The 26139-nt window shown below is 42.7% G+C and overlaps 1 protein-coding gene across 2 annotated transcripts in view; it reads right to left on the bottom strand.

The window, feature by feature from the left end:
• LOC147903129 (bystin-like protein) overlaps positions 1-25257 on the bottom strand; it is a 52109-nt gene extending 26852 nt beyond the window's left edge. Inside the window, exons 1-9 of one of the 2 annotated variants that reach the window (XM_087374219.1) lie at positions 25051-25257; positions 24812-24885; positions 24592-24718; positions 24381-24507; positions 24072-24123; positions 23632-23959; positions 21161-21240; positions 8465-8512; positions 8217-8363 (exon numbers count right to left, since the gene is read on the bottom strand). In XM_087374219.1, coding sequence (XP_087230345.1) covers positions 8217-8363; positions 8465-8512; positions 21161-21240; positions 23632-23959; positions 24072-24123; positions 24381-24507; positions 24592-24718; positions 24812-24885; positions 25051-25236 — 1169 coding nt within the window. In that variant the 5' untranslated portion in view covers positions 25237-25257. The remainder of the gene's footprint in view (positions 1-8216; positions 8364-8464; positions 8513-21160; positions 21241-23631; positions 23960-24071; positions 24124-24380; positions 24508-24591; positions 24719-24811; positions 24886-25050) is intronic. The other variant, XM_087374220.1, reaches the window with a different exon arrangement.
• Between the last annotated feature and the right edge of the window lie 882 nt (positions 25258-26139).

The raw sequence follows: 26139 nt of genomic DNA, 5'->3' as shown, positions 1-26139 counted from the left end.
GGTATATGGTGAGGTCATGTATCCGTGAGACAAAAGCCAAGGGCCCAGTAGGTAGTCCACTGTGCTAGTCCCGCCTCCATGTGGGAAGCATGTGAATCCCTCAAATGATGGCCATCTCTGAAGGCCATTGTAGATGATGAGGTCATGGGCAGCTCCCAACTCAAGCAGGTGTCGTTCGTATGCTGTCACATGTGAAGTATCTGCGGAAAGTCTCCGAATCCCAAGTTCTACTGCATCTAACTCTGGCATCATGTAGGGGTCTCTCTCACATGTGAAGTCAAGTAAGCCCACTTGCCTATCCCTCGTCCTTGCATTGAAATCCCCCAGAAAGAGGGTGTCTCCCTGTCTAGAGAACTCTATGATATCATCATCTATCGTCTCATAAGGACTGTGCCCCTCTGTAGTGACATCATGGGCATATGATGACGTGTGTGGAGGGAAATAGCATACTGCAATGAGGACCGGTCGAGCATCTAGTAGTTGCACTCGTATCCACATGTGACGTGCATGTTCCTCTCTCCGTACCACAGATATGAGTGGTCTCCAGTGTGTGTTGAAAAGGACAACTACACCTCCAGAACCTCGTACTCCACTCTCTCTCCTCATCTCTCTCCTATGAGGAGACTCCCAGATGTACCCTATCACTGTGGGCAGCCCTCTCTCTGGGCTCTCATGTGTCTCAGTGTAGAAGATGATGTCTCTGACTGTGTACGTCTCCGAGAAGCCACCTGGGTCGGACCAAAGTGTACCATCACAGCTCCATACAGCCATACTCAGCTTGTTTTGTGCACTCTTCTCCCGGCTCCAACACCGTCATAGTTCACCCTCTTCCTTCTCCCCTTCTCCCTTGTCCCCTTTCTTGAATAATCACTTTGCCATCCCTGTAGGCAGCCCATTTCCCTGCTTCCCTTGCTGCCATGACCCGTGTCATGCCTTCTCTTCTATGTTCCTGCAGTAGAAGGTTGAGGTCATCATCCAAGTAGATCTTGGTCCCCTTCAAGGATGCTCGCATGCTCATAAGGTTGGACCTATCAATTGCAGTCTGAGGTTTCAGCACTAACAGTCTTGTTTGTATCTTCGTCTTCCCAACCCTCCAAGCTGCTTCACATGTGAGGTTGACTCCCATCTTTGCAAATAGGGCTTGAGCATCTGCCATTGGGGTGTCTCCCACTACGAGACCTCTAACTAGAACATTCATTGCCTTACTGGCCCGTCTCTTCTCTTCCTCTAGCTGCTGATCCCTTTTTAACAACTTCTGTCCATTCAAGCATCATTTATTTCCCCTTGTTCAGCTGTTGTGCAAATTCAGCATGCTTACCATTCATGGTAGTCTGCATGGCCTCCATCTCTTTCTTAAGAGCTGCATTTTCTGCTTTGAGCTCATCTATAATTTTGCAGCCACCATCTGATATTGCTTGTTTGCCCTTCATTTGTTGTAACTCAGTCCCCAATGTGTATGATTGGTCTTGTAGCTTGGTCTTCTCATTTTCCCATTCTGCTCTCTTCTTCTCCCATTCTTCTTTCTTGGCTTTCTCCTTTCTCCATTTCTCTTGTACCTTCCCACCTTGTTTCCGAATTTCAGCCAGTGTTTTGTCCACAAGTGTTTTCTCAGCCAATAGGGCCACATTGGTGGCCTCCAAGCCGTCTATTTTTTCTATCAACACGAGGCAGATGTTATTGAGGCTGTGAGTACTTCAGTAGTGCCTTTGTGAGCTGTCCCTGTAGAGAGGGCTGCCATGGCTGTCTCCAAAGCTAGTTTGCCCCATGTGTCTTCTACTCCCGCTGTTGTAGGCATGGTGCTTCAACCAAATAGTGCTTTTCTGCACTTCCTTCACGTCCCCATCCCTGTCCCCACTTTCATTGTAGTGTGGCTGAGGCCATCTTCCACTTGTTCTTTTTTTTTTTTTTTTGGCTTGAGGTCGAGGTGTGGAGGCGCAGCGAATGGAGCTGAGGGCCTAGGGAGCTGTCCAAGGGCTGGTGAAGCGGGTTGAGAACTGAGGTCTAGAGAGGCAAGTTGAGACGGTGAATTAGAGCAAGGCGTGGAGGCAAGGCAAAGGGGGGAGCAGCAAGGGACGGGGCAATGGCGCAGAAAAGCGAGGCAATGGAGCAACAGAGCCGGGCAATGGAGTGGGGCAATGGCATAGCAGAGCAGGGAAGAGGAGCAGAGCACCAACGTCGCCCAGGGTAGCAGCAGCAACAGAGCAATAGCGTTGGTGACGGGGCAGCAGCAGCGTTGACAGCAACAGCTGCAGCAGAGGCGCCACCGACAGCAGCAACGTGGGCGGAGAGGCTAGGTGGGGGAGAGGCTAGGCATGGGCGAGGGAGCTAGGCTAGGCGGAGGAGAGGCTAGGCAGGGGAGAGGCTAGGCGGGGGAGAGAGAGAGAGAGAGAGAGAGAGAGAGAGAGAGATTAGGACTAGAGAGAGAATGTAGACGACACCAGATTGGACCCAAATAGGGAAGATTTTGCTTTATACTTGGAGAAACGCAAAAGATACAAATGACACTCCTTCATAGAGCTCAGGATGCAACTCTGACGATGACTCTTCGATACGGAGAGCTAATCCACAAATGTCTGAGAAGCAACCCAATCTCGACCAAGACCAACGCTACCGACACGAAAGATGTGGACCATTGTGCAAGGCTATGGAAACTGCATGATTAAGAGAGATGAAGGGAAGACGGAAATCTGAGATATGGAGCTTGAAAGATCTATATGAAAGCTGAAAGAGATGGAGCTAAAGAGCTGTGAAAGAACTGTGAAAAGAGCTGAAAACTGTAAAAGAAAGCTGCTGAAACAGGAACCCCAAACCTGAACTCCAAGCCGGGCTATGGTGCTGCGTGGACACCTTCCTAGATCACCCTTAGGAACTGCTGCTGTCTTGCAGGGGACTTCTGGAAGGGCTGAGGCTGCAATGGGCTGAGGCGAGAGGCTGGACTGGAGGGGAGCTGCATGAGGAATGAGGGCAGCACCCCCCCCCCCCCCTTTACATAGGAGGTTCTAGGGTAAGCCAAACAGCCCCAAATGGGCCGACCAGTCAATCGGCTGGTTGGCTCCCCATCTTTTGCTGCCTAGGGAGGGGCACGGGGCAGCCTATAAAGGCAGCCCTTCCCCTGCCCGGAGCTCACTTGATCCAGCCCTTTGGGGGCCCTTCTGACCTCCTAGCCTAGGCTAGAACTAGCTAAAACCCTAAGACAGAAACACTAATCTACTGTTCTCTAGAGGGTACTCGTGAACAAGGACTTGATTTCTGACTTGACCTAAGGCTGAGAGACTGACCTACGTAGCTTGTGCTTGCCTGTCCCTAGACAAGGGCTCACAATGGGGTCACAGCATACGACAAAATATCCTATCACAAGAATCATCTGCACTTTGTCGATGAAGCCAATTGTCACCTTGCACCCAAGTGCGGGGGTGCATGTGGCATTTCCTACTCCTTAATTGCATGGCCTCCAAGTAGTCCACCAATATCTGTGGGAACTCCTAGAAGAAAATTTCGTCTAGTCCATAATTGAAGCATTCGATGACAGGGTTCCTCGATCTTGAACCTTCGAGTAGAATTCGCCGATCCGGCGTCCTGACCCATGCTTCCATTTGTGAAGGAGAATCCGCTCTGGCTCAATGACTTCTTGCCTCGTCGATGACCTTGGGCTGCTGCTATCGGAAATATCGATGAGTGCTGGGCCAATATATGGCTTCAACCACACCACAAGAAAGACATTATGCATTGTCCAACTCTCTAGGAACCGCACCTTCATAGAGACGTCATTGATCTTCTTAATGATGGGGAATGGTCCGAAACTTATGAAGGATAACTTAGGGCATCGCTTGCCGCACCTGTTTTAGTCTTTGTTTGATAATCCTCAGATACACCCAATCACCCACTTTATAACTGACATCTCGTCGGGACTTATTGGCTTCGTGCGTATACGTTGCTTGTGCTTTGGCGAGGCAATCTTTAACCGACTCTGTGATCTCGGCCATGGATTCTGTAGTTTTGTTAGCTTTGAGAGACGGGGATATCATCCTAGTGAGGAGTCAAGAGAATTTCCTGCCGAAAGCGGCTTCATACAGGGAACGTCCTATACTTGAAGAATAGGTATTGTTCAATATGTCCTGCAAAACACTATGATAGTGTGCATGTATGCACTTCGGTGTTTTGTGGGAGATATGGAAACTTGACACCTCACTCATATGAACAAACTTTTCTCGTTGCACATGCATGCAAATTATATTTAAACCGGTCTGTTTCACAATTTAACGAAACCTTGTTTCTTGTTCCTCCTTAATATTTTATGGATTCATCACAAGCTTGCTTCATAAGTTGAAATTTAGAAAACAAAGTTTAACTTAAGGAGAGTGCTAGTCTCAAGAGAAGGAGATCACATTGATGTAATTTGCTGTTTGGGAGAGGCGGATATGACCACACTACCGAGCACAAGTGGAAAGAGAGTTGGCGAGGCAATTGAAATTGACCTAATGTTTTTTAGGAAAGCAAACTTGTACCCTTTGCTCCTCCCATTCTCACATTTGATATTCAAGGTGTTTTGATGACTTGTTCTTTATATTGCATGAGTGTTTCTTAAGTATCTCAAATATGTATAGAAGCATTCTCTGAAGAGTGACTACCACAAGATGTGTATACATATGCGGAATTTAATATACCTTTGTAAGACTAGAATAAGTCCAATCATACAAATTTAGATTTTTTGTTGTTCTAAAGATCAAAAATCTACAAAGAATATAAAAGAGAAAATGAAAGAGAAGAAAAAAGAGGTAAACAAAAACTTTTATGAAAAACAAAAGGAAGACACACTTAGCGAGCAAAGCAACACTTATGTCGTCATCAGTGCCCAAGCATAAGCAGCTATACTGGGTTTCTAAAGACCCGCGGAGTCTCTTGGGTAAACCCAGAGCTTACTAAAATACGTCAAATAAACAAAAGAGAATGAAAACAAGAAATAAAGAAGAAACGAAGCAGGTGACTAAGCAAAAATAAACAAGCAAGTCAAGAAACAAAATCTTCCAAAACTCTCTCTCTCTCTCTCTCTCTCTCTCTCTCTCTCTCTCTCTCATTTAAAACATAAAAAGCTAAATGGCCCTTTACACTTATGTATCGTTTCTACAAAGAGGCAAAAATACATTTCTAACTTAGAAAGCACAAGCATACTTAAACAAACTCTCTTTTGAAACTAAAAGAAAAACGGGCTATTCAGCTCCCCGCTTTTTGTTTTCAACTTATGTTCAATCATTCTAAACATACCTAAGGCCGATACACCATAGATAAAAGACGTCATATCTAAGAATGTGCGAACTTTTTTCATTATTTTCCTTGGATTATACCTCTTGTGTGATAGTACAGTGATCAAATTACTACATTGAGTGATAAAAGACTCCTTAGTTGTACAAAGGTGAGAAAATCTATGGAATCAGGAAGAAATGACTCCATATTTTACCCAATTAGAAATGTTTGAGTCAATGTGAGGCATTTTTATAATGTGTAAACCACTATATTCAGGTTGTTCACGTTTATCGTATATATCAACCTCTAATCCTATGCTAGATTGAGAAAGTCTAAGATCTAAGAAAACACAAGAATCCCCTCTTGAAGTGCAGTTCAGTTCACAAGAGTCACGAGGATAGATTCCTTTTCCAAAAGCTCTAGCGTCTTTGTACATAAAAGTCTTGAAAGTTAGGAACATCTGGTACAAATAAATCATCTATAAGACGCCTAACTTGACTAAGCTTATGTAAAATGATAGGACAGGTATTGATAGAAATAAGACGTTGCATAAACTCAAATTCATAAATGAAAAGATAAAAGTTTGCTAAAAAGACGGCACAATTAGTACCCATGGGGATTCCTATAACTTGTTGAAACAAAGAATCACCTATTGTGATGTAAAGATTATCTAAAAGAAAATCTATCCAAGAGCAAACGTCTTCCATACTTACTACCTTTGTGTATCTTTTCTTTTGTGTATCCTTTCTTTTTAGAACCTATGTCATGATCTTTATTTTTTAGCCACAAAAAGTCAAAGCATAAGGCTGTTTTCTCAACTTTTAGCACTTTGCATCTATCTTTGTCAAATCTCAGCTTGAAAACTTCAGCCACTACCTTTTTAATTCTAAACTTTAGGTCTTCCAGCTCGATCTTTGTGTAAAGTGTGGTAAAATCATAGGTTTGAAGGAGAATAGGAAACTCTTTTTCCTGAATGCTTCGAGAGGAATTAAAAAATTTTACAACAAGAATCACTCCTACAGAGTCATTTAAAACCCAGCTTAAGTGCGAGGGGACATCTGCCTCTTTTAATAAGTCCCTCCAAAGTTCATGGACACTAGGCAACATGGCTTTGAAGCAGTAGCTTAGCCATTTAGAGACATCCGTCAAACTAGTCTCACAAGCAGCTGCAATAAATCTTGGCTTGTTTGAAGTTTTGTGAAACTTCCAAGCAGCACAAAGAGAAGGTATGCTTGGATTGCAAACAAACCAAGAAGACTTGCAGAAACTCTAATGTTTTGAGATCAAATCCTTTTGAGAAACTAAGGTAGGGGCGTAAGTTTTGGCAAACGAGTTCACTTCTCTCAAAAGACATTCTAAGTAAAACTTTTTGCAAATAAAAACAAAGTTATTGGAACATTTGTCCACATAAGAAATGACAAAATTCCTATGGAATTTTCAAAGAAGAGTTTCATCTTCTTCAGAAAGATGGTTACTTTTCTTTGAGCAATTAACCGAAGGGACTTCTTCTAGTTTCAAAGCAACTTTCTTCAAAATCTTCCCTTTCCATTCTGATAAGATATTTTTAACTCCTAAACATTCTTCTAATTGCAAAACAAACTTTGAGATTCCCTTATCGATAGCTTTTAAAAGGCAAGACTCTTTAAAAGAGTACAATCGAAATTTCGTGCCTTTCATGAAAAGGTCTCTTAGGTTACTAGGAAGCAAAATTGAGGTATCAACGGAATTTAAGATATATCCATGAATATGCAGGAATCATACTCTAAATACAAAACAATCTGTGCAGTTGTTTTATCCTTATGTTATAACAATCATGCAAAATGAGTAGTAAGGGCTAGCTACTATGGCATCTCCACCAACATCATCTATGACATCCCCATCGACATCATCAATGCCCAACGATGGGCCTAGGCCCTACTATAACTCAATGCTCACATAGGTAATGCTCCCACTTGGACTGCGCATCATGACAATACGATCTTAGTACATCATCCAATCGATTGTATACCTCTGATTGCTTGATTTTGGAATCTTTGTCCATGATAACCCTCCATGGCAATCCTCCAATGAGGTACCAATACCTGATAAGTAAGCGGGCTATGTCCTCTGCACTGGCTATCTACTTGCACGGAATAAGCATTGAGCTCTCGCTCTCATAGCTTTGCTAGGGCATGATTGAATAGTCCCTGACAAGAATAACCCCGTTGCCGATGCTCTCAACAGGAAAGCCTCTATTCACACAATAGAACATGCCATTGTACTAGAGATTGAAGGGAAGGACTATGAAAACATAGTATGCGGACTCCGCAAAGTTTGGCACTCAATATCAGCTTGCCTTGACTCTTGCACCCGGCCATTATTCAATTAAAGATGGATGGTTATTCTATAAGCAAAGACTTTGTGTGCTTAAAGAACCACACAGGTGGCCTTCAAGGCATAAATAGTATATTGGAGAAACTAGAGTAATATTTTACTGGCTCAAAATGTGGAAGGATATTTATAGCTATGTGCAGAGATGCCAAATCTGCCAAAAGATAAAGTGTCCCATCAGAAGGGATGGCAAGATTGCTTCAGTCCTAATCGATACCCGACGGTCCTTTTTAGGACATCACTTTGGATTTTGTGGGACCCCTTCTGCATCTGCAAGTATGCGAAACACTCAATGCCTAACCATTGTTGATCGGTTTAGTATGTAGTCCTCCACAATGTGCGTATGCGTGTGTGTGTGCGTGTGCATGTGAGAGAGAGAGAGAGAGAGAGAGAGAGAGAGAGAGAGTAGTAGTGTGTAAGGTAAGTGTGTTCTGTAGGAGAGCTCAGAGAAAGAGTACTCATGTAGTTTTCCTTATCTCTTCCATGTACTTTTCAACTTAGTAGATTACATCTATAGAAACACTTGAAAACAATTATAACAAAACAAAAGTAAGCAAGGCAAAAAATCAAACAAAGACAAATGAAAAAGGGAAAAACCATCGAACCTTTGAACAAAAGCTAATAGACATTGGTGCCAAATCACAGGCATTGTTCTTTCGTCCTCCAAAAATCTTACAAAATGAGCGATTAGGCCATCTAGAACTCGATATGGTAAAGCATATTTCTTGTCCAAAAGAAGTTTCATAAAATAGCTGCAAGTATTCACATAGCAATCACAAATACTTAATATGGTTTTAAACATGCTTTAGTGCAACAAAGTGAAACCAAAAGTTTTCTATTTATGTTGAGATACCTGTTTGTACCACAGTACTCCATCTCTGCTATTTTGAGAAGCGCAACACTGTTACAAGAGAGCACACCTTACAAACTCATGCTTCCCCAAACTTTAGGTTCAGTTTTTTTTAAAGGCATACGCTACATGCATTTCTTGCTCGAGGGAAGTATTAATACATCTTATAACTGCTTGTAATAAGACACCACTAGTAAGATTAAAGTCAATAGAGCGGCAATCGTCTCCCATTTCATAGCTACAAAACAATGAGATTATTAAACTACCAACATGGATATGCTCGACATTCCTTAAATTAGTGGATTTTAGGGCACTTTAAGAGGCCTTTTCTTAAGCACCATCTCTTTTAAGTTAAATTTAGAACCACGTCTAAATATGTGCAAGTCGAAAAATAAACACAAATTATATCCCAAACACACATTTGAATGGAAAAACGACAAACATCAAGACGGAATCCATAAATTGAAATAGGATATATCACATTAAGTAATGTAAAGTTCATAGACTATAAACGTATGACAAAAAAGTGACTTTCTTTTCTCCATCTCTTTTAAGTACTTTTGAATCTGTGCAAGCAGGACAGATTATATCCCACGAGTTCTAAGCTAAACACTACCAATGTGTTCATTAAAGTACTTGAATGGAAAAAGGACACAAAAACGAATAGTCACCATCCTAGCCATGAGGACAAAGGTCTCAACGAAGTCAAGTCCTTCTGTCTGTTTTTAGCCTTTCACCACCAATCTTGCTTTGTACTTGTCCAAGCTCCCATCTGACTTGAACTTAAGCTTGTACACCCATTTAGTCTCGATAACCTTCCGCCTGGTTGGTTTGGGCACTAAATCACCGGTGTCATTTTTCAAAATGGCATCCATCTGCCATTCTCGTATATCCTTCGCTTCCTGGAAGGAATGGGGCTCTGCAAGTTGAGCTACCAAAGCGAAGTTTACGGAGGGAGTCTTCATGTTTTTTTTGAGACCGCCGCGCTCCGAAACTGCTCTCGGGAATGTCCATGACCCGTGAGTTAGCTAACGTCTTCAAATACCATTGAGGTAGCTTCTTCTCAAATGGAGATACTTTGGATGGAGTTGACTGGGAGCTGGCTCTGGAATGGCATGCTCCTCCTCCTCCTCCTCCTCCTCCTCCTCCTCAAGGTCTTCAATCGGCTCCACCTTGCGGATGGTGACTTTGGGTGGTGGGTAACGATGGAAGTTCTTGAACCTCTTCGGCAGGGTGTGGCTCGGTCTCTTCAAAGATCACATTCCTACTGATAAGGATCTTCTTCGTGTCCGGGTCGAATTTGGAACCACATGCGTGCAGCTATCTTGGAGATAGGTGCGAACAACGTGGTGCAAGTAGACAGATAATGGCAGTAATTGTGTGTCTATGGGTGAGATGTTGCAAGATGAGTTCCCAAAGATTGTGTGGCCACCATGTGCCTCACATTGCCTTGATCTTTTGATTGAGGACCTAGGAAAGAAAGCTTGGATTGGTACTATTTTCTCCACTGCCCGTAGTATCGTGAAGTTTGTCACGAAGAGACTCAAAATTCTCAGCATCTATCGGGCCTACAGTGACCTTGAGCCATTGAAACCTTCAACCACGAGATTTGCTTACATGTTCATAGTGGTAGAGAGGCTTGTGCTTATATATTAAAATCTCGGAATCTGTAACTCTAACTGTGGGGAGTTTTCACATGGGCGGTAGGCCTTAGAGTCTTTGCGGTATCCCACAAAGATACAGCTCCGGCTATGAGGATCTAGCTTTGTTCGCTCATCTTTGTGTACATGCACAAATGCTTTAGAACCGAAAACCCTCAAATGAGATATGATGGGCTTCTTACCATAACAAGCTTCGTATGGAGTCTTGTCATCAACAACCTTGGTCTTGATTCTGTTGAGGATGTGAACGGCAGTGTTCACGGCTTCACCCCAGTAGGGTTTCGAGAGATTCCTCCCTCACAACATGGTCAACCCTGTCTCTGTGACGGTCCTATGCTTCCTCTCAACAACTCCATTCTGTTGAGATGTGCGAGCTGTACTAAGCTGTCTCTTAATCCCTTGCTTCTTGCATAATCCATTGAACTTGGTAGAAGTGAACTCTCCCCCTCTATCGGTGCGGAAGGCTTTGATTACCTCCCCGCTCTCCTTCTCTACCTAGGCCTTCCAGTTTTTGAATTTCTCGAAAGCTTGAGATTTCTTGGCTAGGCAGAATACCCATGTCATGCAACTGAAATCATCAACAAGTAAGAGAGAATACCGTGAGCCTGCAAATGAATTTGTCAACATTGGGCCGCAGATGCCGGCATGAACCAACCCGAGTGGCTTCTTGGCCTGTGATGAGGCCTCCTATGGGAACTTGTCCATGTGTTGCTTGCCTTCCACGCAAGCCCCACCTGCAGACATGATCATTGCGTGCAATCGGAAGAAGTCCATCCACCATCTTTGTCTTCAACATCTCAGAGAAAGTGCCATAGTTGACGTGACCGAACCGCTCATGCCATAATCTGGATCTTCCATGGTCCACGTGCACCAACAGAGCGTTGAGCCAATATAGCCCATGCTCCTCGACACCTTGAGCCACAACCTCTCCGTTTGCCTTGGATGTGACAGTGACCTTGCCATTGAATAATACCGACATATTATGCTTGTCCATCTGATTGACAGACAATAGGTTCTTGCATAAATTCAGTACATATAGTACACCGAAAATCAACTCCTCGTTTCTTGCGATCGTAATGAACGGAATACTACCGACACCATTCACACGGCATGACCGTACCTTCCACAATTTTGAACCACTCCTTATTGGACATGTGCTTTGAAGCTCCATTGTCCACATACCAACCTTCCTCGCCTTCACTGACTACATAAGCGGAGCAGTACTCAGTGATGATGACGAGAGCGCCAGTCATGACGTTTGCCGATTTGGTCTTTAGCTCCTCCTTGGACTTGGACTCCTTCTTGAGGTCCGCCTTCTTCTTGCGGCACTCTTTAGCAGAATGACCAAGCTTCTCACATTAGAAGCACTTCACCTACCTCTTTTTCTCTGCATCCTCGGTCTTGTTTTTGTTCTTGGAGTCTTTGTGTAATGAAGGGGAAAAAAAGACCAAGTTAGAGACCCTTTTGGTGGAATATGTGGAGGGACTATATAAGTCTCCATCCACCCCCTACTAGGTACTTTTTGATGTGACATCCAATCCTATCTACTCTCCCTTCCTCCTTCCTACCTACGCTCACTCACTCTCTCTCTCTCTCTTCCCTACTCCCTCTCCATCTATCCCTCTCTTTCCTACCTCATTCTCTCTCTCCTACCCTTTCCTCTCCTTCTTCCCCTTTCTCTCTCTCTCTTCTGCTCCTCTATCCTTAAGTGGCCCCCCTAGAGTTCCAGGTGGCTCTAGTGCCTTCTACATGCTCCTTTGCCATTCCTAGACCTTCCTGGGCCTTCTAAACTTCACATGTGTGGTTTTCTCTCTCATCTTCTCCCTTTGTTGAGATTTTGGACTGGTTTTTCAGCCTCCTTCAGCTGAATTCCGTTTTTCTTCATAACTCCTCACCCGTTTGGATTCCTCGACACCCGTTTGGATCCCTCGACTTCCGTTTGGCCCGATGGCTTCCCCTCTACCTCCCCTTCGTAGTGATATGCTTTTCCCTCCGTGCGTTTGGTAGAACGGGCAGAGCTGAGCACTTCTTTTGCTGGTCAAATTTGCAAAAGTGGCTTTTTCTGGACCTTTTTGCTTCTACCGACTCCTGGGCCTCTCCTCTTGCAAAGCTACAGCTTTCTGTTGAATTTCGAGTGTCCCACGCGCTGGTTGACTGGTTTTTCTCAGTTTTGGAGGACTTTCCGGCGATGAAACTTCTCCAAAACCTTCTCAATGCATTCCTCTCTAAAGCACGCTTCTTTTGAGCCCAAGAACTCCCATTTCTTCGCGACAGAAGTGCTTCTTTTCGCATTTTTCAATGGAATTCTTGCTGGTCAGCTCTTGTAAATGCTCTTTCTTCATGCCTTTGCACTCCTCTTTGGCTGAGAATGCAATTGGGCATTGGCTACTATGTCCTCTTGGCAATTGAGAACTTGGTTCGAGTTTTCAGGGCTTGGTGAGTTGTGATTTTGCTGCTGCAATTTCTTTTCGCCATAAGCTATTGGTTGGCCTCGTGTGCCACCTCTTTCTTGGCTCACAGGTGCCCAGGCAGTGCTACATGAGTCATTCTTTGGTTGGGTACTTTGTTTTGGAGCTTTGAAAAGCTTGGTGAATGCCATCTAGAAACCACTCAAAGAGAGTGCAGCTGGGGTGCAGTGTGATTGCATCTGGACAGCCGATGGAATTGCACTCGGAAAAGAGAATGCCTTTGGATTGAGCCTATGGGTTAAGTGCACTTATGTGATGGTGTTCTATGCTTGAAAGCCTTGCGAAGGCTTAGTGAATTGGGGCTGCGTGCTCAGTTGCAGGGAAGGTCTCCCAGATGCAACTTGTAATCATTTCACTGTGAAATATAAAGAAATACCGAAAGGGGCGCCACGGTGTTTGGGGCCAATCGGGTGCACTCGTCTATGTTTGTTGAGCAGGGGCATTCTAGCCTCCATCCCTTTTTCAGTGGTTTTGTTTGTGAACAAATGGGTAAATGCCAAATGGTGATCATGCAATGGTTAATGGTTGTGATATATGCTTTGTGAGCTGTAAATAAGTGCTGAAGTGATTAAAGGTTTGGTTCCACTACTCTCTGAGTGATTAGAGGCCGGTTTCATTGGTTCCATTGCCGGGATACCACACACTCTCTCTCAAGAGGTGGGCCTCGGTAGTTTGGTGGAAGGATATCTTTGCTGCACTTTTTGACAACTGAATATTAGTACCCATGAGCAAGAGAGCTCCACAACTCCTCAAAGAAGAAGGCAGGAAAGCCTTAATGATCTAGCTAGTGTACAGCTGAAGGGAGCACAACAAATGCCTTTTGAGCAGGCCACACATGAAGCTACAACTGAGCTCAACGGTGATACTAGTTCTGGCAGTGAGTCAGATGATGCTACTATGTTGAATGCACAGCTTGCAAGTGCAATGACTGCTTTGACTCACCTGGCTCAAAATTTGGCTCAGATTGTGCAAACAAATGCCAAGAAGAAGAAGAAATCAAGAAAGCACAAGCACGGAAAGAGTGAGTACACACATGCATCAGCTTCTCATGGCGGACCGCACACTCATGCATCAGTTTCCCATGAGGGACAGCCATCAAAAATGACTCAAAAAGTGACTTCCAAGAGAGAGGAATCACCCAAAAGAGCACTTGAGAAAGAGGTACAAAAAGTACAGCCAATGCAACAGTGCAGCCAGCACAAGGCCTTGGTTTGGGTACTTCTACTCCTCAAAATAATAATGTGCAGTCCATAAATGTGGCTCAACCACCTCAGCCATATTTGAGGCAGCAACCTGAATATTTTGGTACAGATTCTATATTTGATGCTATGTTGATTTCACCGCCAATTGGACATAGAAAGCAAGCCATGTATGACAATGTGGGAATGCAGCCAGGCATGCAAGCCACAGCATATGCTCCCGTGCCTAATGTTCAGCCAAGCATGGCTCTCCCTAGTGAAGGGAATGCTGCAAATATACAGCCATCTTTGGGACAGCCAATATCAAATGTATATAAAGAATTTAAGGATGGTGATTCTCATGTCAAGTTTGAGACATATAATGGAGTACAGGACAGGTACAAAGCCCTCGCATTCCTTCAACAGTTTGATGCTGCATTTCTTGGGGGTTTGTTTACAGAAGCATCCAAGATGAGGAAGGTTGCCACATTTTTGAAAGGCAATGCACTTAAGTGGAGATGCACCTGCTACTTGGCTGGAATTTAAGCAAGTGTTCTCTTCTACTTGGCTTACTCCAACTTTTGAAGTTGAAGTACTTTCACACTGGCATGACTTGTCATACAAACTTTGCAAGAATCTTGATGATTACACCAAGAGGTTTTGGGATGTTTTGCTGCCATTGAGCTCTTACAAGCATGTTTCTTTGAAAAAGCAAATAGAGAAGTACTGTTGTGGATTGCCTAGTGAGCTACGTGATTATCGCATCAAAACCAAGGTGGGTTCTATGACTCAATTAATTGAGAATGCAAGGACAGCATATGCATGGATGCAAGAGAAGAATTTGGGCTTTATGGACAGCAAGAAAGAAGACAACAAACGGGCTGCCAAACACCAAGATAAGGACATCAAATCTGAAAATAATATGGCCAACCCTGAACTCAGGGATATCAGGATGCAGAGGACTTCTACGTTATGCCTTTGCCAGAGTGTGATGCTTTGCTTGGGATGCCTTGGATGTACAGGGTGGGGGCTGATGTGCAGATGAGAAACAAGAAGATTTCTTTAACTCATAGAGGCAAAAATCATGTACTTGATGTAAAGTTGAAAGGGGAGTCCATCCCTGTAGTTTCAGCTTCTTGTATTTCCAATGTAATAAAGCATCATATTTCAGCGAACTTGATTTTTGTCAAAGAGGACAGCCAACCAGTTCAGGAAGGCTCTACTCTTTCTGCTTTAGATAGAGAAAGGGCTGCTTTTATTTCAGATTTTCAGGATTGTTTCTCAGATGCACTTGCTCAAAAATTACCTCCCAAGAGGCCCGAGGATCATCAAATTGATATAATTCCAAGAAGCTCACCGCCTAATATACCTCCCTATCGTGTCAGTAAGGCACAACAGGAAGAGATAATGTCACAAGTGAAGGAACTCTTGGAAAAGGAATTAATACAGCCAAGTAATTCTCCTTACTGTTCCCCTGTGTTGCTTGCGCAAAAGAAGGATGGTAGTTGGAGAATGTGTATTGATTATAGGGCTTTGAATAAAGTCACAATTAAGAACCGTTTTCCAATTCCACGCATTGATGATATATTGGATCGGTTGGAAGGTTCCTCAATGTTCAGTCGTATTGACCTTAAAAGTGGATACCATCAGATAAGGATACGGCCTGAAGATGTCTACAAGACTGCCTTCCGCACTTCATTTGGCTTATATGAGTTCCTTGTGATGCCTTTTGGTTTGACTATTGCACCTGCCACTTTCAATAGAATGATGGACAGAATTTTTAGAGCACACAGAAAGTTTGTGGGCACTTTCTTCGATGACATCATTGTGTTCTCTAAAAATGAGCACTATTGTGTTTCAAGAGTTGAAAAGACACAAGCTATTAATAAACACCAAGAAAAGTGAGTTCTTTATGCATGAGATTCATTTTCTCGATCATATAGTGTCAAAGGATGGAGTCAAGATGGATCCTGCAAAAGTTGAGGCCATAAGGAGTTAGCCAATTTTGAAAAATCTGCATGAAGTCAGAAGCTTTCTTGGGTTGTGTTCATACTATCGGAGGTTTATAAAGTACTTTGCAGAAATTGCTTCTCCCTTGCATGCTTTACAAAAGAAAGCTGTACCGTTTCGGTGGGGACCAAAGGAAAATGCAGCTTTTGAAGAGCTGAAGCAAAAGTTGTGTTTTGAACCTGTTATTATCTTGCCAGATCTTGCAAAAACCTTTGCTGTAACTTGTGATGCATGTGGGAACAGCATAGGAGGCACTTTGATGCAGGATGGCAGAGTGGTTGCATATGAGAGTAGAGTTCTCAAAGATGCTGAATTGTACTTGCAGACATACGAGAAGGAAATGTTAGCAGTGATACATGCTTTGACCACATGGAAACATTACCTTCTTGGAGCTTATTTTTATGTTCATACAGATCATCAGCCACTTAGATATTTTCTCACGCGGAGAAAATTATCTGAAAAGCACATGAGATGGGCTAACTTCCTCTCAATGTTTCATTTTCAAATTGTACATGTGCCGGGTAACAAAAATGTCGTGGCAAATGCACTTTCCAGGAAACCACAGCCTGAAGCAGTCTCCAAGAAACCCAGTGTTTCAGCAGTGAGCATTGCTTACAACAATGTGTTAGATGTGATGAAAGATCAATATGTTAATGATGCTGATTTTTCAACTATTTATGATCAGCTTTATGATGGTCAAAGGCATGATCGCTATATGTTGAAAGAGGGTTTCATTTTGATGCATGGACGACTCTGTGTCACTGATCAGATGCGACAGAAAGTCATGATGGAAAGTCATGCTCATCCATATGCAGGACATAGGGGAATTACAGCAACAATTACAGCAGTGGAGCAATACTTTTATTGGCCATCTTTGAGGAAAGATGTGGAAGAATATGTGAGAACATGCATGGTTTGTCAGAAAGTAAAGTTTGACAAGCAGAAGGCACCTGGGTTGTTACACCCTTTGCCAATTCCGGATAGACCATGGCAAAGCATAGCTATGGATTTTGTGTTTGATCTTCCACGTACTCCTACTGGACATGATGGATTGTGGACAATAATTTGTAAGTTTAGAAAACAAGCCCACTTTGTGCCAGTAAGAAAGAAAATTACTGCAGATCAAATGGCCAAATTGTTTCTGCAGCATGTCTTCAAGTATCATGGGATGCCTGAATCCATAATCAGTGATAGAGATCTGAGAATGACCAGCCTCTTTTGAAGAGGGCTGTTTGAAAATATGGGCACTACGCTGAATTTTTCGTCATCTTTTCACCCTCAATCTGATGGACAATCAGAGCAGGAAAACTCTACCATCTTGGATATGTTAAAATGCTATGTCTCAGACCACAAAAGCAAATGGGAGCATTATTTGCCTTTGCTGGAATATGCTTACAATAATACGGTGCACACATCCACAGGTAAAGCACCTTTTGAAATAGTGGAAGGTGCCAGCAAGATACCTCCCATTTTGCATACAAAAGAGAAAATCTTCGAAGCTGATTGTTTTGTGGAAAGCCTTGAAGAGGCTTACAAGAAGATCAAATATGCCTTGCAAAGAAGTCAGGACAAGCAGAAAAGAGCAGCAGATAAGCACCACAGGGAATTGGTATTCACAAAAGGTGATTGGGTTTTGCTGCGTTTTCAGAAGGCAAGGCTGAAAAATAAGAAAGGCAAGGAAAGGTTGTACACAACGCTGAACATGCATTACTATGGTCCTTTCCAGGTTTTTGAAAAGATAAACGAGGTAGCTTACAAGCTGAAGTTGCCTCCGCATTGGAAGATACATAATGCCTTTCATGTGAGCTTATTAAAGCAATATCATGAAGATATTCCCGAGGATTTACCTGATGAGGTGCAGCCTGAAGTGGAAGAACAGGATGAACTTCTGGTCCAAGAGCAGATTCTGGCACACAGAGATAGAAAGCTCAAGGGTAAGGTTATCCGTCGCTACTTCGTAAAATTTCAAAATTACCCATCACTTGATGCGAAATGGATGGAGGAAGGTGAACTGGCAAATTCACCTAGGATATTGCAGCTTTACCTTGATACTTTCCAATTAGAGCCGACTGCGGTTCAGGCTCCTACAGGTAGTTCAGCAGAGCGAGCATCTGGAGAATAACTAGATGTTCGAGAGGAGGGTGGCACCTCCACTCCCTCAATACAAACGGGCTCACCGTGATTTCATGAGGTCGCTTGATGATACTGTATGTTTCATCCGAGATACTGAGCTGACAGTATTTCTAATGTGAGACTTAATCATATTGAGGCATCTTGACTATTGATCGCCGAGGATCACATAGATTTTGAGCGATGTATATGGATGGATGCATGCCTCTCCTAGCCATATTTTCACTGTCTCTCTATACTATAGCTACGGCTTTCTTGTATACTCTTTCATGCTATATTTCATGCTCACTCCTGTGTTTTGGGACAGCAAACTGTGGTTTGTTGTTTCAAGAGAGGGGTATGTCACGGGGGCGTGAAATTCTAAGTACTTTAATGTACTATAAGACCGTGACAACTTTGGTTTTAAAAGTCCAAGCATGGGCTTAATAATGTGTAATTAAACGGTGTAATTAAACGCGGCATGGTGCCTAGCACATAAGCATAATTAATCCCTAGGCCCAAAGGCATTCCAAGGAATAAAAAGAGTGGTTGTTGGGAAATGATGATATGGCATTTTTAATCGGCCCCCTAGAGGGCCATGTACCTTCAATGGCCCCCCTAGAGTTCCACGTGGCTCTAGTGCCTTCTACATGCTCCTTTGCCATTCCTGGACCTTCTTGGGCCTTCTAAACTTCACATGTGTGGTTTTCTCTCTCATCTTCTCCCTTTGTTGAGATTTTGGACTGGTTTTTCAGCCTCCTTCAGCTGAATTCCGTTTTTCTTCAGAACTCCTCACCCGTTTGGATTCCTCAACTTCCATTTGGCCCGATGGCTTCCCCTCTGCCTCCCCTTCGTAGTGATATGCTTTTCCCTCCGTGCGTTTGGTAGAACGGGCAGAGCTGAGCACTTCTTTTGCTGGTCGAATTTGCAAAAGTGGTTTTTTCTGGACCTTTTTGCTTCTACCGCCTCCTGGGCCTCTCCTCTTGCAAAGCTACAGCTTTCTGTTGAATTTCGAGTGGTCCCATGCGCTGGTTGACTGGTTTTTCTCAGTTTTGGAGGACTTTCTGGCAATGAAACTTCTCCAAAACCTTCTCAATGCATTCCTCTCTAAAGCACGCTTCTTTTGAGCCCAAGAACTCCCATTTCTTCGCGACAGAAGTGCTTCTTTTCGCATTTTTCAGTGGAATTCTTGCTGGTCGGCTCTTGTAAATGCTCTTACTTCATGCCTTTGCACTCCTCTTTGGCTGAGAATGCAGTTCGGCATTGGCTACTATGTCCTCTTGGCAATTGAGGACTTGGTTCGAGTTTTCAGGGCTTGGTGAGTTGTGATTTTGCTGCTGCAATTTCTTTTCGCCATAAGCTATTGGTTGGCCTCGTGTGCCACCTCTTTCTTGGCTCACAGGTGCCCAAGCAGTGCTACATGAGTCATTCTTTGGTTGGGTACTTTGCTGATTTTATTTTGAAGCTTTGAAAAGCTTGGTGAATGCCATCTGGAAACCACTCAAAGAGAGTGTAGCTGGGGTGCAGTGTGATTGCATCTGGACAGCCGATGGAATTGCACTCGGAAAGAGAATGCCTTTGGATTGAGCCTATGGGTTAAGTGCACTTATGTGATGGTGTTCTATGCTTGAAGGCCTTGCGAAGGCTTAGTAAATTGGGGCTGCGTGCTCAGTTGCAGGGAAGGTCTCCCAAATGCAACTTGTAATCATTTCACTGTGAAATATAAAGAAATACCGAAAGGGGCGCCACGGTGTTTGGGGCCAATCGGGTGCACTTGTCTATGTTTGTTGAGCAGGGGCATTCTAGCCTCCATCCCTTTTTCAGTGGTTTTCTTTGTGAACAAATGGGTAAATGCCAAATGGTGATCATGCAATGGTTAATGGTTGTGTTATATGCTTTGTGAGCTGTAAATAAGTGCTGAAGTGATTAAAGGTTTAGTTCCACTGCACTCTGAGTGATTAGAGGCCGGTTTCATGGTCCGTATAGTTCGTACAGAACCACGCGTATGAGGCGGCTGCAACAGAAAATGCTTTGAAACGGGTATTTCTTCGCAGGAGCAAATGCTCCAAAATGCTATCTTCACGCGCCAAATGTGAAGTTATCGCGATGGAAGAGCTTGGAGAGGCCATAGATGCTCACGGGTGTGTAGAAAATAAGCAGACCAGCAAGAACGAGGGCTCAAAAGGCTGCCAAACAGCTTGGGAAAACTGTCAATGGCTGAGGGGATCCCCGAACTGCTCTGATACCAACTGTAGGCAATGGAAGCTCAAGAAATGATGGACAGAAGACAAAAACGAGCTGCTGTAATGAATTGCTGCAAAAACTAATTGAAAGTACAAGAGAGCCAATATAGCAAAACCCTAGGGCAAAGTGCCCTAATTGGACTAAGTGTCCTAAGTGGTACATGTACTCTCTACCAACTGACCTAACTGACTGTAAAGGCACATACCAAGGAATGAGTGTCACCTATGGATAGCCCATAGAATCGCCACAGAGAGAGAGAGAGAGAGAGAGAGAGAGAGCATCAATACTCTCTATTTGGCTGTTCCTTGTCTAGGTGTCCTTGTTTGGTCTTAGAGTACCAGGGTTGCCTAAGCACTTTATCTATCTAGTCGTACCTTGTCTCCAAGACAATATGAGCACCCCATGAGGGGTGTATGTGTATCGCTCTGCTCTTGGCCATCTCTACAAACCATTGTATACGACCAACTCGTGAGTCATGCTACTATCCAACAAGAAGTAGCCTTACTATGTCACTCGGGCATGCTTATGATATGTGCAGAATGATATCTGCCTGTGGCATTCGAATGACATCTTCATAGAAAGTGTCTTGGCATCAGAGAATCCGAGCATCAGAATCTCTACTTAATGCACATATTCTTGAATGTCCTCATACAAATCCAAAAAGGGTGAAATCTAAGCTCCACCTCTAGAAACTGTGGCATACTAGCATGCCTCGGGGAAGAAAAATCACGCTACAATATACACATCCTTGGTATTAAGGCCTTGTAAGTGAGATTTTTATATATCAAACATTGTGCCAAAGATGAGCACTATCAAATAGTCATTTCATTAGCTACCTTCCTGCTACTTAGAACACCCTATCCAAAGGTAACAATCCATTATTTATTTATTTCAAGATGAATATGCCAAATTAAAGTTCGTCCCAACACGCAAGTCTTTAAATCTGAAGCGTTAAGAAAGGTATGCAAGATCCAAGACTGAATTAAAAGGCAAAAGACCACAAAATGGAAGATCTAACTCAAAACATACCTAGAATGAAGCGATGGGATCGATACTTTTTGAATAACACTCCCAATGATCACAGCTTCACGCAAATTACAAGTTCGCGACTGCAATAACGGCACTAGAAATTACTAAGTGTCTTGCTGATGAAAACAAAACAATAAACAACTCCAAGTCTAATTCAAGATATATAGGAATACACAATACCACAAAAAAGAACGATTTGCAACAACCGCCAGGCGACAAGTATAGCTTGAAACTTCATAGCAAGGAGCATCAACATCTATACACATATTAGATCGTAGTAGAGGTCTATAAAAAGTATGACAGAAGCTACACTCAACCTTCTAGACAAGAATTGGCCTAGTTCCAAGCTCAAAAGGATCCCCTTCAAAATATTGGCTGATTGCATGCAACTATTTGCGAGGGGCATGGGTTTGTTATTTTGAAACATTTGTGAGCATTTGCATAAGAATCGAGCTAAAAAGTGAGCCAAACCAAAAACAAAATAGACATATATTTCAGACATTTAAAAAAAACAAATCACAATTAAGGACAACTATAAATATATACCTAGATAAGTCTAGGAACATTTCTAAACTCAAACACAACATAGTGCAGTTTCAATCTCATGATAGTCACCCATAAGGTTGAAAACCACAAATTCCAGACTAGCTACTATGACATTCCCATTGACGTCATCAGAGCCCAATTGTGGGTGTAGACCATAGTATAAACATATGCTCTCACACATACAAATCCACACACCCACACAAACTTGAGCATCCATTTATACAAAGTCTTTGTACTGAGTTTCTGTAGGCACTCTAGACGTGAAGGGCAGACTCACCCATGACGAAGGCTAGCACTAAAGGACAGCTATAACTGCTTCAAAAGCTGGTTCAAACAACTTATAATGGTCACAAGTTTAATAAGTTCCACTTTGATTGCAACCAATTTGTGTCTTCAGCATCCTACGTAATAACCTAAAGCACACTCTTCACACAGCTCCCTGGCTCATAAGTATGATAACGAATTCTTCCCGAATTTTGTATAAATGTCTATTGCTACAAGCTAGTAGCTATGGCAGAGAGAGTAACAGGGTCATTCGAAGCAGCTATGAGACACTCAAAAGCAAAGTTAGCGTATGACCTCTAGTCACATCCATTAGACTTGTTTCTCTTTCCAAAACACAAAGGCTTCCCACCAAATCCAATGAAGATATTGGAGCTTAACAAGTTCTGTGGATGAGTGCCGTCTAAATCTTGTACAACTATCTATGTGGAGGCTGATCCAAAATACTAAACTTGGGAGCTCATGATCCTAGCAAACAAGAGCCACCACATGCACTGGCTCAATCTCATCCTGCCACCACTGAAGGGGACTTTATAAATTACGACAGAGGATCACCGGTCTCTGAACCCCCCAATGTAGCTTGTCATAAATATGCATTCATGGTAACCACAGCACAAAGGGTGCCATCTAAATATAAGATAGGTGCTTCCTGTGGCACAAAGGGAGAAAGCTGTAACCATGCATGCAAAGCTCCCTGATATATGTCATCCATACATCAGATATAATATGCATGTGGCCAGCCACATGGACAACTTCTGTCAAGAAAGAGATCACACAGAAGCCAGTAGTATGTTCACATTATACTAAGGAGAAGTATAAGTATTCCATGGAAATGAGCCAGTAATGCAGCAGGTTTTGTTACAGAGGCTACGCCCACCAATAGTAAGAATTCACAATTATAAAACTCCATTTACATCACCATTTTCAATAAGACAATTTTCCAATGGGTAGGGATTTATCATTATAACGGCCTCGTTTAATGCACTATGTAATGTTGTCATAAATGTTCCACTTGAACAAGATTCGATAATTGATTAAAAAGAATCCATGAGATTCAATTTTCCTCCTTTCCATAAAAATAGTTGGGTAGAAATAATTGATGCCAGACACAAAGGCATAGAGCACAGAGTTATACATCACAAAGACCCCTCCTTTGACAAAATACTCATATTGATGGTTTTCATAAACCACTATTTGTAAGGGCATTCAGTTAAAAATTGTTTAGACAAGCTTTAAACCTGATGCAAATTCTAGTATGCTTTAAATTTTCAAGAATGTTAACACTTGATGTTCTGTGTGCCTGAGTAAATAACGGTAACCGGGTGCAAGTAAGAAGGAGATTAGCATGTATAACATGTGCTGGCAGATTCAGTTGAAAATAGTTTAGACAAGCTTCTAACCTGATGCAAATTCTAGTATGCTTTAAATTTTCAAGAATGTTAACACTTGATGTTCAGTGTGCCTGAGTAAATCAGGACAACCGGGTGCAAGTAACATCAAGCTACGAAGCCAATCAAGGGAGCTTTTAAAATGCACTGCAAAAAAAGCATAAGTTTACCTTAATCTAATACAAGTTTGAAAGTATATTCTGTCATCACATCCCAGCTGCAACATTGACAAGTAGTCTTGACGTGCACTTATACCTGACAAAGAGGGAGAAGAATTCCTTTATAGAAGGCAGATGGCTTGTAGACGGCCTTCTTTAAAGCTTGATACAGTGCAAAGTGTAATCTTTTATGAGCACCGATGTCATCCCGAACACGTGGCAGCAAAACCAAGTTATAAAACCTCTGTGCCATTTTTGCATTCAAGTTCGAAGCAAAAATGCGAGTGGCCTGATACATCGCATTGGCTGTCCACTTCTCTGGTTCTGTAAGGTATAAAACTTCTTCCCAATTGGAGAGAGATGGCAATATTTTAAAAGCTTTTGGTACCTTCCCAGACGTGTATCTACTCAGAAGCTTTCCCACTCTGCTACACAAACAATACCTTCACTCCTCATCAAAAAGCAGCCTTTTTGCCTGTGTTATCAGCGGTATTACAATAAAATGGACTAATAAATAAGTTTACATACCCCACTTACCCTCTGTAAACTTCAATGATTTTGTCATCCACGGCAGGCATCGGTCTTTCTCCTGGACATGAAAGATAAGACGAAGTCAGAACGAATTTGCTTGCAACAGCAAACCACATCAACTGATGCTCGCAATTTGTATCCATGGCTGCAACCAGCGAAACGAGTAGAGCATTAGACAGTGGTTTGTTTGTCAGCTGATCAAAATGTGAAGGAAAATAATCCCATAAGGCTGTGCTTAAAAGTTTTGAATGTTATCTACATGCATCTCAAATGTGTAACTAACGAAAATGATACTCCTGATGGAGCAAGAAGGACCTGTATCTCGGAGGACTGAATCGTTTTCACGAATTTTTTCAAGGATTAGATCTGCCAAGGTTCGCTGAGGCACCGTCTTTTCTGCCATGAACATTGCGAGTATTTTCTCCTCCTCCTCCGGGACTTCCTAAATACATGACCCACCTCATCTGCAATTAAATATGAATGGACGGTACTTTAAGCTTTCTCGGTCAAAGAAAAAAGGGCTCACTTCATACTCATCGTAATGGCTATAAGAATCAGAAAGATCATCCTCCCCGTCCTCCTCGTCGCTACTGATGGCATTGTGAATTGAAGAAAAAGCCTCCCGTACCGCTGCAACCCCTGTTTCGACATCCCTATAATCCCGCAAATATGATTCATTCATGACGGTGTCCTTCTATGGAAGGACGTGAAAGATATGCTGACAGCAGACAGATTATGTACAGTACCGTTCTTTCTGAATTTCAATTTGTTGCTTCCGGGCCTCTAGCAGGATCTTGTTACTTAGGACACGGTTAACATACTGCACAAGTCGAGAAAATGCATACTAAGTTCGAAAGTCGTCCATTGCATTGTCGTCGGAAGAAAACGCTAGCTTTGCTCTCTAGCTACGTCAACGAGGACTCGTTGATGAACAAAATTTCATTTGAGAGCAAAGGCGAGAAACAAAGATTATGAATCCACGAACTTCATCGGGCTCCTGAAGCTTCCGGAGCTTCGATTGGCGTTGTTTGCCCGGGAGCTCGCGATTCGAATCCATCAATTCAGAAAGAGAGACGTGGTGCTGTGAAGCTGCAGCATCATCTTTCCTTCGTTTATGCTTCCCACAACTCGAAGAAGCACGGGGCTTGAGGGGAGCTACTTTGGACGCCATCCCAATATGACCTACTACACTTCTCTCGGTCATAAAACAAGAGAGTACAAGTATTCAGAGCACTTCCTTCTATATTCAATGTAAAGTTTTACTTCTTTTTTTTTTTTACTTGGAAACAACTAGGGTGATCTATAATACATTGATTATAAATTAACAATGAAGAAAGCTTGACAGGCCAGTGTTTGAAAAATACAACTAAGCTGACAATAGCAGGCCCAACCAAATGGCGTATGTGTTTAAGCGTTTCCTTCTTGCGAGAACACCTCGGCACACAAATAGAAAAAGAAGAATTTAGAATATGCAAAAGCAAAAGAAAACACAAAACTTGAAATGGAAAACATATATATATAAGAGAGAGAGAGAGAGAGAGAGAGAGAGAGAGATAGATATATATATATTTATATAACCACACATAGTGCGGGCGGGGAGGCGAAGTGCTTCCTTTCCCATATAGTTATAATCCAAGTGAACGGGCCCTTCCCCATGCGCTGAGGTTCTAATCATTGAGAATATTAGCGCCGAGATTGAGTATCGCAAAAATGTAAGAGAATGATATATTACCTAAGTCTCAATGAGTGTATTCCATCAACCAAATTCTTGTCATGAATTCTTCCATCATTTGCCGTGGAAATCTTATCTCTACCTCCCAAGTGGTTTCTCGATGTAAGCGATGTTGGAGAGAGAGGGCGGCAGAGCCAACATCAACTAGACGATCCAAAGAGTTGAAGTTTGCAAAATATATAGATATAGAGGCCGTAACCGTAGTCGAACGTCAATAAAATCAAATTCTCGTTGTCTTTTGGCGATTTCTTCCATCTTGGGTGGACATTGTTGTAAGTCATCAAGCTTGGGGAGCATATGCTCTACATGATAGTAGATGCTATCAGCCATGGCCAAAAGCTT

The sequence above is a fragment of the Dipteris shenzhenensis genome, chromosome 4 (genome assembly GCF_047967505.1).
Source record: "Dipteris shenzhenensis isolate YYH24624 ecotype China chromosome 4, Dip_SZ_1.0, whole genome shotgun sequence".
NCBI classification, from domain to species: domain Eukaryota; kingdom Viridiplantae; phylum Streptophyta; class Polypodiopsida; order Gleicheniales; family Dipteridaceae; genus Dipteris; species Dipteris shenzhenensis.
This window is presented reverse-complemented; position numbering and strand designations above follow the sequence as displayed.